This window comes from Terrapene carolina, unplaced genomic scaffold, assembly GCF_002925995.2.
Source record: "Terrapene carolina triunguis isolate 2854851 unplaced genomic scaffold, T_m_triunguis-2.0 Scaffold85, whole genome shotgun sequence".
Lineage (NCBI taxonomy): Eukaryota > Metazoa > Chordata > Testudines > Emydidae > Terrapene > Terrapene triunguis.
The window spans coordinates 12,301,865-12,315,342 of NW_020664436.1; the positions used below are offsets into that span (position 1 = coordinate 12,301,865).

General features: G+C 39.4%; 1 protein-coding gene across 1 annotated transcript in view; it reads right to left on the reverse strand.

The window, feature by feature from the left end:
- The window catches only part of PRKD3 (protein kinase D3), an 87,612-nt gene that overhangs the window by 30,934 nt on the left and 43,200 nt on the right, over positions 1–13,478 (reverse strand). The window contains exons 3-8 of the mRNA XM_026649632.1: positions 11,352–11,490; positions 9,394–9,525; positions 8,317–8,474; positions 5,506–5,695; positions 2,540–2,617; positions 1,020–1,203 (exon numbers count right to left, since the gene is read on the reverse strand). Coding sequence (XP_026505417.1) covers positions 1,020–1,203; positions 2,540–2,617; positions 5,506–5,695; positions 8,317–8,474; positions 9,394–9,525; positions 11,352–11,490 — 881 coding nt within the window. The remainder of the gene's footprint in view (positions 1–1,019; positions 1,204–2,539; positions 2,618–5,505; positions 5,696–8,316; positions 8,475–9,393; positions 9,526–11,351; positions 11,491–13,478) is intronic.

Sequence of the window (13,478 nt, forward strand, 5' to 3'; positions counted from 1 at the left end):
GATATATGCATCCGAAGAAGTGGGTTGTAGCCCACGAAAGCTTATGCTCTAATAAATTTGTTAGTCTCTAAGGTGCCACAAGTACTCCTGTTCATCTAGCTAGAGACGGACTTTCTTCATTTGAGCCATACCTGCACTACGCAATTTTACCCCCCCCCAAAAAATAAAAAAATCCCACTACTGTTAGCTCAAGTGCAGACAAGGCTCTGGCTGCTTCTAACATTTTTATACATGAATTAATTAAATCTGCAGGTTTATCCAACTTTGTGGGTAAAAACCACCAATGCCCTTTCCAGAAAGTGGTGGTAGCACTGGTGGGAACAGTTTGCAAACATGGCTTCAGAGAATCCAGCTGACACTTTTCAAAGTAATACAGAAATTTTAAAAAAATAGATAATAAAATAAAGTAAACTAACCCAAACTGGATAATGATTGTCCTATTCAAGCCCAAGAAGGTATTTAATGTCAATCAAATCAGATACCAAATTCTTCTTCTCTAACTGTCAATACCCCCCACTTTATGTAAGTAAAGACAATTGGTATACAAGCTGTACACAGAAATCAACACTCACATCAAAATCTAAACTACAAAAACTAAAATATCACCCCCTTTAGCCCAGCTCACAAGGAATTAAAACACAAGAGCTAAAACCATTTAGATCTATTTACAGTAGGAATTAATTTGGCCCAAGGTCAGTAGCATAAAATAGGCATGAAGATCTTGGTCAGCAAGGCATTTTCCATTGACTAATCTGTAGTTCTAGCCATTTTTCAATAAGCTGATTTATTTCCAGGTTGACAGTCACAGTTCGGCAGCTTTTGCAAGAAAAAAATCCCAGCATATATCTAGGCTTTTAATTTACTTGGTTTTCATCTTTATTTGGGACTGAATGTTTTGTAAAACTGAAAATGAAGACCTGACTAGCAACAACAAATTTGGAACTGCAAAACACTGTGTTTCAGTATACAGTATTGGGGAATGGAATGCCTGTAGCACAACAATCTGTGTTGCTGCTTACCTGATAGTTTTGACAGCTTCTTCATCTTTGTCCACATCAAGATCAGAAGGGTCCATAAAGAACATTTTGTCTTCTGGAGGAGAAGGTTCTTCTACATCATCCAAACCCCGACTACCATCGCTGTTTATTTCATTGCTGTCAACTTCCATTGGCATGTCCAAATCTTGGCCTGGACTAGAAGGTTCTAACAACAGATAGAATTATCTTAAGTTAATGACAAGTCACAGAACTCTCCCCGATCTAGTCTTACACACACAAAAATCAAGTCACAGACAAACAAAAAGACTGTCGCCCACACCTGTGAAACCATTTAAGAAACCTAATTTTTTTCATTACTGATGCAGAAGAGTATAAAGAACAAACATATTGCAGGCCTCATTTCATATCACGCCTGGTCAAGGAGGTCCGGCCAAAACAGTCCTCATAAGAAAATTACAGGCAAAATTCTATGGTCTGGATTCACTGGTTTGCTAAAGTGATTTTGTACCACATATGCTGTGAGTAATGCAAAATGGCCTTAAAGTGGCCAGAGATGGTCAATTCCTTGTTTAAGGGAACGCTCCACCAATGGAAAGCTTCCCCCTGTGCCAGCTAACCTCCCACTCCAGCATACAGAGGAGGGGGGTGTTGGGGACAATCCAAAGGCAGGTGTTGCAGAACGGAGTTCGTACACACTCAATTCTTCACTGGCATAAGTTAAAACTGCTCCCCCGAAGCTTTCACTTATACTGCCAGGTGACCCAGGACCAGGGAGATGCAATCAGTCATCTGTGACTCTCCCTCTCCATCCTATCTTCACAAAGCTCAGACAGAATGGAGAATCAAGCCTATGTCCTCCCTTTTGAATGGGTCAGGACAGACAAGGGAGAAATGATATCGAAAAGGGCAAAACCTCAAGAATTTAGGAAGAGATGACACTTCCACCCAAGCCTTTTGGGAACAGAGTACTATTAAACAAACCAAAGCTCCAACAAGTTAAGAAGTTAGTGGAAATTCTCTTTCTTCAGATACATACAGAAATGTTACTAGCACATTACAAAATATTGTTTGGCTGACTGGCCATTAAAATGTGTCATTAAGAGAGAATGTTTCCCCATACAATTTTCCATTTTACTCCATTAAAAATGGCTCTTTTTTCGACAAAGAAAGCTGTCCTTCATGAAAAACACTGAGTAGACTGATCACAATTTAAACTCATTTTTGGACATGAAAAAATGTTCCTAATTCTTGACTTCAAGAGAAATATCAAATGAAGTATACTGAGTTTGCCAAGATTTTTTAAGTAAGTTGTAAACCACCAGAGACAAACAGGTCTTAAAGTCAAATCTTTAATTCTCAATTATCTCATAGGGACTAATTCTTCTCCAGGAAGAAAAAAGGAGGAGTGGAAAAGGGCATTTAATAAACTTTAGCCTTAAAATACTAAGAGTTGACAGGATCAGAAAGTAATAAAAGTAAGATTTGTGTATTTTGTTATGTCTCCAGAGATATTCCACTATTTGAAAACATGTTTTTCCTACCTCCATTGAAAACCACCTCTCCAAGACAGTCTCTGGGTACTTTAGATGCACAACGTTTGTGACAGTTAAATCTGCAATCTAAAATAGAAAAAAACCCACATATGTCATTACATATAGTTTAGTTTTATTCATACTCAGAAAGAGTCTCTGAAATAACGATCACATTATTTTCAAAAAGATATTCAACCAACTTCAGGCCAGAAAGCACGTCAACAATCTTGTCACGAAGTCACTTGCTGAGATGCCTCCACTGCAATTCATTAAATCATACTGGCATCTATGACTATTCTTTCATCTCTTCTCTCTCCAAGAAATATACTATTCTTTTCTGTCTCTCTCATTTGTTTTGTTTTTTTAATCCTGATTTTACTACTCTGCTCTGGTTCTCTTCTTTCATACTCTCCCTTCTCCATCCCCAGTTCCCTTTTTTCCCATTGTTTTGGGATCAAAGATTGGCTCCTCCCTCCCTTTTGTTCTGCCTGCTGTTATGGGACTAAAGTTTTGCTCCAACCTTCATTGCAACCACCATGGCCACTATGACACCAGGTCTTTCACCACTCCCGTCAAGGTTATAAGACTTCCCCTGCTGCCAGGGCCAGGATATTTCTCCCTTCAGTACAGTACAGTCATCACAACTTAAATATTTCCTTTGTTTCCAGGACTGCTTTTGAACCAACAATCTGGCCCTCCCTGCTGCTGCCCACATGAAGCAGGAGTCACCAGGGGTTTCTCACTTCCTCAGGATTAACAGAAACAGCTCAGCCTCCTACCTTTTAACCTAAGTAGCTAAATGCTGGGTCCAACCACTTCCTTATTTAGTCTTTTGAGCGCCTAGAGTGACGAAATGTCAACAAAGTAATTGTTCATTTTCTCCAGAACTGTTTCTAGTAAGATTTACAGAACAAGGTCAGTTTCTTGGTTTATTTTCGAGTAGCTGGAGAGATGAAGATGCTCAGAATACCAATAAGGAACTGAGAAGAAAGTGTCATACTGCATGAAATGCTAGTCATCTTTATTTTTCATCTCTCTTCTTTCATGCCCATTTCTCACTTCTCTATGCTTTTTTGCTATCTACTGAAATTCACTTCCCTGAAACTGGGGATAGAGGAATTCCATGTATCTGGATGGATTCAAGACCATTTCTCTTTGAAGTGGCTGCTGTCAACCATTTCCACTCTCTAAAGGTTAAAATAAAGTTTCAAGTGTCTTTTTAAGCTTTGTTGTTTGATTACATATCAACAGTGCATGTCCTACAAGACAGAGATTCAAAATCCTAAATAATCCTGGATGCAACCTAGAATTTCCAAGCTGTAATACCAGCAGAGATGAAAGATGTGAGGTTATAACTCTTCCCATTGCAAAGGAACCTACTGATGTCTGGTGTTCAATTTTACAGTTACTTTTACATAACAGACGAAAGAAAACAAAACCGAAAGAAAGTTTTAAACAAAAGCTATTTACACACAGGATTACTGTAGATTTATTGGGCAACATGTCTCAAATATACTAAAACATGACCAAATAGTTTAGCCTCCAAATCTGACCTTCTGGTATACTCCAAGCAGAAATGTCCATCAGATTGTAAAATATTCTTTTTCTATGTTAATTTTTAAGATTCACCACTCTGGGATTTTTAGCTTTCTCTGTGACAAACTGTGATGGTGTACCAGGCCCTTTGAGGCCCTCTGGAAGGCTCTGCAGTCTTACCATACCCCACCCCAGAAAAAGGCAATAGAGTGGGGTTTGGCCAAGTGGCCTAGAGAGGCTGCAGGGGAGGCAGCCAATCAGAGCCTAGAAGGCACATATAAAAGGAGTTGCAGGGCCTGGACAGCTCAGTTGCTGGCTGGAGCCAGAGGAGGAAGGATGCTGTTCCTGGCTGGCTGAGAAAGCTGCAGCAACTGGACAGAGCAGTCGCAGGCTGGGAAATTCCACAGGTACAGAGACTGGGGAGAAACCCTGCCTAAGCAGGGGTAGGACTGTGAAGCTCTCCAGGCACAGAGGCCTCGGAGAAATAGCCCTGACAAGAAGGGCCAGAGACTTGTTAGAAGCTCACCAGGTGAATGCACCTGAGAGAACAGGGCAGAGATTATTACGGACTCTCTGGGCAAAGAGGCCTGGGAGAGACCCTGCTTAAACAGGGAACAGGCTGGGGACCCAACAAGCTGACAGGACATAGTGGGAAGCAGCCCAAGGAATGCTGCAATAGATAGTAGCAAAGGAAGCAGCAGTGGCTGCTAGCCATAGGACTAGCTTAGGACCCAGAGTAGTGGGCGGGCCCAGATCCCCCCCACTGGCCAAAGGCAGAGTGACCAGAAGGGCTGAGGATGCGCTCATGAGCAGTGAATGACAACCCCTTTACACAAACAAAGCAATGAAACACTGAGTAGGTAAAGTCTGTAGTGTTTGGTATTCTGCTAATGCAGAGTCAAAGAACATGATAATATGCCATGTTTTGAGAGCTGTGAGAAAGATGTGAGAATATAAACAATGAGGTAGAGATATGCTAAGATGTTCTCCCTATAAACACAGGTGCACCTAATGGAAAGAAACTAAACTGGTACAGGAAAAATGTGAGCTAGGTCTTTTTAAGTACTATACTTGACAGTGTCTCTAAGAGTTTTTGTATTTGTTTTTTAAAAGCTTCTTGTTGAAATGCAAGTGATTTTTAAAGGAGGGAATGTCTTCCACAATATTTTTGAGCTACTCAGAATGATCCTTGGAGGATTACCTTTGTTGATCTACATGTTAACTAACTTATTATTCAAGTACATTATTCACAAAATTATACATCCAATTAATACACCTTTTTGAATGGAACAAAGCATGAAAACTGCAATTATCTTAAATATATAATTCTGTTTTAAATAAAGCTGCTATTTTAGATAATGAGATTCATTTTTAAAATGTTTAAATATTGTAACATTCATTGAAATTAATCTGATTGCTGTAGAGCACTGAACTCCTACCTTTACACTGCATTCCTTGGCGAAAAAGGCCCTTGAGCAAACGTTTGCAATACTGGCATATGGTGGGACGAGTATAGGAATGGACAGCAAAGGTGTGAGGAACCTTCACCCTGCAAAGCACCATCTTTTCCATCCAGATTGGACGCCCACTCCAGGAGGGAATTCTCTTGCTGGGCTCTGGGTGGCAGCGCTGGAATAGAGGAGGCACATGAGATTCTAATAAGAACATGTCAGGCTTAGAAACAATTTTTTTCAAGGGGCGCTTGGCCCGGACACTGAGCAAACATTTTGCAGAGCATGTTGGCCAGGCAGTTTTAAGAAGTAATTTTGGAAGTCTGAAAGAAGCACAATACTGTAAAGATTTGCAGAGAGCAGGAAAAAGTTTATGAATCTGTATTTCCACAAGGACTAAAATGATAAACAAAACCAAAAATACCCACTTTTGATTTCTTCAGGTAGTATGGTAAAAGCTCAGAAACAGCACAGGCCTGTGATAAACATCAGTCTCACATCCAGACTCCTCCAAAATGGGAGGCGTTACAGCAATAAACCCAAAAATAGACACCTGCCACATCACACTGTTTCAGAAAGCCTTGCATGCCAGGACAATTTACTAAATTAGGTAAAAATTCAAAATAATGTGTAATTTAACATTTTAAATGAAATATTCAAAGCCTTACGGCTGATCTAGGTGCATTGTTTATTAAAGGAGAATAGTACTACTTAGTTTCAGGGACAACCATATGGAAAACACTGAACATCAGAGAAGGTGGAGGAATGTGGCACTGCAAAACTCAAACTATAGTAACATAGGACGAATTGACAAGACTGCAAATCCAGTAACCTATATTGTCAATTTAATCTCCCCTTAACACTGAAAACAAAACCAAAAAGATGAAATATAAGATGCACTGGGCAAATATGCAGAATTTGTATGCAAAAAAAATTGGATGTACCACATTAGGTGGAGAAATAGTGATTGTTCTGTCATCATTCAAATGAACTTCTGCAAAGCTTTTCAGTGATAACTTAGTTGTATTTATCTTCAGTGCTCTGAGACTGGACCCTCCAGTCTCTGACCAAAAGGTGTACTGTGTTCCTGAATGGTACTGTCTGTAAAATTTATACTGTAAGGTCTCTGAAGTTAGGAAATGCATCTCCCGCCATGTACTGTACAACACCAAACACACCAACGGAACACAGTAAATGACAGTAATAGTGTCTGACATTAATGACCAGGACATTAAAGACCTTGGACTAGATCCTCAGCTGATACAAAGTGAGGTTGCTTCACTGAAGTCTGGTATTCCCTTCCCACAATGGAGTTCAGTCACTCAAGGAATAAAAAGTTTTACCAGACAGCTCTGAAAGGGGCAGATGCCTCACTGTGTTCTCTAGCCAAATTTAAAACTGTTTATGCCTGGGATTACTATATCTTCTGGCATCATATTGTTGGGAGCAGAGACATATTTAGGCCTGGCAGAAGCCTGCTGTTCATTTTAAGAGTCTGTTTTGATAACGTTTAACAGCATAAGCATATGTAGAAGTGTGTATGTGTAAAAAAACTGCAGAGTAATCATGTTTAATGTTGCACATGTGTAAGAACTGCAAATTAATCATATTTGTGAGAACAAGAAAAAATAAAGTAACTACAAACCTAGAAAAGACCAATTTGAACTAACACTAAACTTGTACTGACAAGGGAGGAGAGTTAATATGGAAATGAGAGACTAATATATAGGTATATGAAAAGATAACAAAATGATATAAATAAGTTTGTGTAACAAAGGGACATTGAAGCTGTACTGTCTAGTGCTGGAGGCAACTGTGATAAGATTGTCCTAATGAGCTTCACACTTGTAAGTAATTGATCACTACTGGCTGAGTATTTTGCTATAATAAATATCTGTTAGACACATCTGTTGAGTAAATTAACCTCAACCCAACACATATGACAGCAAAGAAACTTGACAAAAATTAGGAGAATCCTGGACAAAGACAACAATGCAGAAATTTTGTAACTGCAACATATCACCTGCCATAACTCTGGCCACACAATGCTATTTCTATCAATTGCAATTAACTCTTAGATTTTATTTTTTAAACAGACAGTTAGAAGGTAAGAACAGGCTTAATATCAGTTATCTTACTCCCACCCACTGGTCACAGTTAGTAACAAATATAACTGATCTAATGACCCCATTGGCCCTTGGATGTTTTGTTGCCGTGTCTGGGATATAAGAGCTTGTGTTAATTTCTCATCCCTCTTAATAGTGGGGGACTACTGTGGATAATATCTATGCGAAGAATACTTCCTGTAAGATCTTTACTCCCTACATAAATGTCTTTGTTGAATTCTGTGGAACATTCTCTCTTCTCACACTATAAATGTACAATTTATACTGTGTTTTACCCAATTAACTATTATAGACTGATAAGTAATTGCACACTAAACCTATATTCCAAAAGGAATCAATGTATTTTATCTTCTCCTATCCCAAGATTTTTAAAGAATACACATTACTGTGAATGACACGTTAATGGCGAAATCATACATAAATTATAATCCACCTCAAATTTCACTTTTCACAATCCCTGTAATAAGACAGAATCATCAAATGTCATAGTGTAAAAGATTCTCCAGCAATTTAAAAATAAACAAGCATGGTCTGAAATGGTTAATCTGAACTAGTTTTTACTCAATTTAAATCAATTATGATACAGCTGGTTCTAGTTCCCAGAAACATGATGGATTTAACTCAGCATTATTGTGTATAAAGTATATTTTGTTTTTACATTTTTGTTACATACCTCTTCAGTGGCAGTGGCTGTGTATTCAGTTTGCACTGGTCTGGGAACTGAAAGCCCAGCACTTGGTAAAGACACATTAGACAAACGCCTCTTTCTCACTCCACTACAGTTATTTGGGATCTTGAAGGCACATCGCTTATGGTAGTTTAATCCACAGCCTAAAAATGTCAGTTTGAAAAAATTATGTAAAGAGAACTCCTCCTGTAGCACAAATAATTAAAATATTTTAAAATGGCAAGTATAGTAGTAACATTTTTATAAAGCAGAGAGGAAAAATATAAATCCAGAAACATAGCAGACAAAAGTAGCAATTTGTTTAGATTCATCAGTTAATGTAATAGAATAGGAAACTCAGTATTTATTGTTAGTGTAATTTACAATAATGGCTTGCTTTGAACTAAAAATTTTGGAGTTTGCCATTTACCTAAATAATGATTTCCAATTACCCTTGCCCGATACTTGATAAAACCTGGAATCAGGGTCTCTCAGATCGTGTGTGGCTACTGATCTTCCTCACTTCTTTTCCCACAGGCAGGCTCTCATGGCTAAGCTGAAGCCACAGGAATGAAGAGGAAGCCAATGGGCAGGAAGTGGTGTGTTTCAAGTACCTGGACACCAGCCTGCTGACAACAGGCTGCAACACTTTCCACAATCCAGCTGGACAAAGGCCATATGGAAAAGGGTTCCCCTTTGGGACTCTCTCCATTAAACTACTAAAAAAGCTATTGCAAGGAACTCAAACTCTACACTAATTGAGCCTCTCAAAACCCCTGGGAGTTAAGTATTATTCCCTTTTTTTACAGGTGGGAAACCGGAACAGGGAAATTAAGTGTCTTGCCCAAGGTCATACAAATTTTGTGTCAGAGCCAGGAACAGAACTCAGGTTTCCTGATATACAGTCAAAGCTCCAACTGAACTATGCTCCTTCCCAAAAGCTGAATTCATCGCTGACCAACAAATTAATTATACAACGTAATTAAGATACAGATCCTGCCATTATACTTTCCCTGTAACTTTCTGTAAAGATAAAAGCTAAAACATCATGATTCACCTATCAGCTATTAACACTTGACTTACCTTCACATTTTAATCCTTGTCGTACCAAACCCCAAAGCATCTCCCCACAATAGTCACAAAATGTAGGGGCCTTGTAAGAATGCACATAAAGTGCATGAGGACGAATCTGGAAATCTTCAACTGTAGCCAAAGCTTTAAAAAAATTGCAGTAAATTATATATTTGTGACTGTAAGAATAATAACTATTTATTGAAACCGTTCATTGTTTTAAAACAGTAGTTGCAAAGAACACCATCAAGCTGTTTAATACAAAAAATACATCCCAAAATCCCATACATTTGGAGGATTTTTCATACACACTCATGCACAGTTTTTAGCCAAACTTTTTAATCTGTAAGATAATAGAATCATGGAGTACCAAACAGTACTTGCTACTGAAGAATATTTAGTGCTGACAAACCTGGTTGATGGGGGGGGGGGGCGCATATGGAGCTACAAAATTAATGAATGAAGAAAACCCAACAGATTAAGTATAATTTAATGTTATTAAAACATTTGATAGGGTGCCTCACAAAACATTACTTAAAAGATCATTCAAAATAACTTGGAACAATATTAGGTGAATAGAGAACTGGCAGGACTGTAATTAAAGGGTAATGCTAAACCAGGCTACCAAGCTGACAACTCAAATTTTACTGTCTTCTGAAGTACTCTGCCAACAAGAGACAAGGAAAAAAACTGGGTTACCATATTGCACTTTCAGGCATTAGAGAATGCTTCACTGTGCTACGACACATAGTTCAAGAAAACTGCCTTCCCAGTTTTGCTTGAGACAAGTCAAGGAGAACAGTGACCAATGCAATTCCCATTTCCCTGGCTGGATCTAACTCCTGTCTCAGAAACTAGGCAAGAAATTCCTCTCAGTATCCAAGGTGGCATTCTGGGCCTTAGTTATCATACCCCTGCTTTCTATTCCCCCTGGGTTACTGATATATGCCAAAGTGCTAGCTCTAAAGCCCAGGGAGGGGAACAGGTTTCAGAGCCTGAGCCACAATGTCTACAATGCTGTTTTTAGTGCTATAGTGAGTCCTGCAGGCCATAATCTGTAGACCCAGGCTCCAAGACTCACTGCACAGATTTTAAAATGCAGGTTAGACATACTCTGTTAGGTTTCCATTTCCAACGTTACCAACAGTCCATGGATGTCCCTCCATTTATTTCAATAGGCTTTGAATCAGATCCATAGAGCCCAACACCGCAAAGATTTTGAAAAATGCAATGGGTTCTTTAATAACCGCCACCTTTGTTTTCTGCATCATCTACAAGCTCAGGGGTTCTCAAACTGGGGGTTTAAGATTATTACATGGGGGGTTATGAGCTGTCAGCCTCCACCCCAACCGCACTTTGCCTCCAGCATTTATAATGGTGTTAAATATATTAAAAAGTGTTTTTAATTTATAAGGGGGGAGGGGTCACACTCAGAGGCTTGCTCTGTGAAAGGGGTCACCAGTACAAAAGTTTGAGAACCACTGTTCAAGATGGTTCACTCAAGCAACACAATGTCTCATAACACCACATCCTGACAGGTAATGATTCAGAAGACTCATCTACATTAGCACTCTTTTTTGCTGTAATCCACCACTGATGGAAACTGTAAAATAGAAAGGGTGCAGACCTAGGTATAAACAACATGGTAGCTGGGGGAAAAGGGAAGGTGGAAGGAAACCACACCTGAGTTCTATCTATACTTTAGCTTCCACGGTTAATACCAGAGTTGGAGGATTAAGACCACAAAGTTTGTTAGTGCAGATGCAGCCACAGGGAAGACAAATTCACTGGATCACAAATACCATTTCAGGGAGCACTCTGGATTTCTTTGGAAATCTGCCTCAAAGCCTGCTCAGCCAAATAGCTTCAAGACCCACAGCCCACGGTTATATTGTTGCAGACGGTGTACTGTAATACTGTGACTTTTATTCAATAATAAGAATGGCTTCATTGAACTACAAAGGACCTACCAGAGAGCACAACCTCAACAAGATCTCCTTCATGTATCTCTTCTGCTGATGTAATCCTCTGCAAAATATTTTCCGAGTTCAGGTCATGGCGAAAGAGGAGAATTTTGTCATACATGCCAAAGAAACCACACTCTGGGAACTGGAACAAAAAAGACTCAAAATTAGCACATGCCATAGTTTGCTAAATCCCATAAACTGAATATTTTCTATGTGACTACAGAACTTTTGTGTGCTGCAAGCATTCCACTAGAGCACCATGATGCGGTTAATACCTCAGCTTCTGAAAAACAAATTATCGGATTTGAAATACAGCACAGGCTAAAAAAAGGCAGAAATTAAAAAACTTCCTAAAACTACACTAAAAAGAAAGAGGCGTTTAGCCATGTTTTCTTGCTATCACTGATGCTGATGCACCGGTGGAGAATTACAGGTCTGAATTTTGCCAGATGCAGCCAATGATTCTAAAACAAATTTGATCCATTTAAAGGAAAATAAAACCTGCAAATTCAACAAGCAATCTGAAAGCCAAGCTTTGCTCTAACTCAACATCACCACCAGTAATCCTAATCCAGCAGAGGTGCTATTCAAGTATGTACCTCTGTAAACATTCAGCTCCAGATAAAAGATTATATAACTAGAACTTAGTTAACACTTCCGTTGATATGTGAGCCAAAGAAGAATGCAACTCAGTGTCCTACAACTCTTTAGATTCGCAGGCATAAAAAGAGTAAAATCTTATTTTTGTCAAAGATGGCAGATAGGACTCCAAATACACACATGGAGCAAATACGCTTACAACACTATCATTTTTCTGACCATACCTTACTTGACTCCATGTTTGCCCTTTTTCCAAGAGTACTGTTACCAATTGTTGGCAGTAGGAAAGAAGAGTTTTGTTTTCTTTGGACCATGTAAATCAATATAGTAGTTCACACAGGAAAAGGAGAACCCAAACGGGTCCTGGAGAGCAGTGAAAACCTATCATCCCAGCCTCCCCCATCCTTGTGTCCAAACAGTTTGTATTCAGAGATTGGGTGAGAACGACTATACAAAAGCAGTTTGTAGAAGGGAGGAGGGAGAACAGAGAGACATGTCACAGTATACAACAAGGGACAAAACTTTTAATTAAAAAGTGAAGTTTGGATTACAATTTCTTTACATACCCAGTAAACACAAAACATACACATTAAACATTCATGGTACCACATTACTTAAGTATCATACAGCATATAATTTTCTTTAGCCAAGGGAGCGGATGGTGAATTTCTGCCAGGGAATTTGTACAGATTCAATGATTGTGTCCATTGTTTCTGTATTTTCTTCTTGTGTATGTCATCTGAAAAGCAATGGGCTTGGATTGTAACTAAATTTTGAGATTTGAAAACCATTCTAATGCTTCTCGGGTAGCCACCGCGTTCCCCCTTGTGCCACCACTGCAAATACGAATGGGTTAGTTGTCTGATGCATCGCACTGTTTGTACCTAACCACAGTCACAATATGGTGATTCTTTGATTTTCCACTTGTGATGGAGATATCCACACCCTCTGAGCACTTTCCAAACACGGTTGAGTGTAGTCCACTGCCTGTGGGGAAGGGAGAATCTTAGACCTTCTTTCGCTGGATCTTCAGTCAGGTCTTCAGAATATCACACAAGCAGCCCAAGATTCAAGCCAGAAAGTTCTTGCGTCCTTTCCATTGGCCTGTAGAATTGACACACAGATCCAGAAAGGCTTCCTGGATTTGAATGAGGAAAGTAGCAATGAAATGAGGTCTTAGTGTATCAGCAGATCCAGAGTGGCCAGGATCTTCTTGTACTCCTGGACCCCACCAATGTCTCACCTGATGTTGGCTGGCACAGTGCCCGCCAAAACTGGTAACCACAGTATCGGCATTGATTTGAGAGAGCTGCTAACGATTGTGAGGATAGCATTGATTTCAGTGTCAATGAGATTGGTGTGGGAGCTGTTTTACCAAACTGGCATACAACACTCCACCATTGGCAAGACCAGGGCTTGTACTGACGTTCGAAGCGTGCTTGCATCACATCTCCAGGACATGCTTGTGAGCTTCTTGATTATATTAACCCTTGTCTTTATCTTCTTTTTGGTGTTATCAACGTGTTGGTG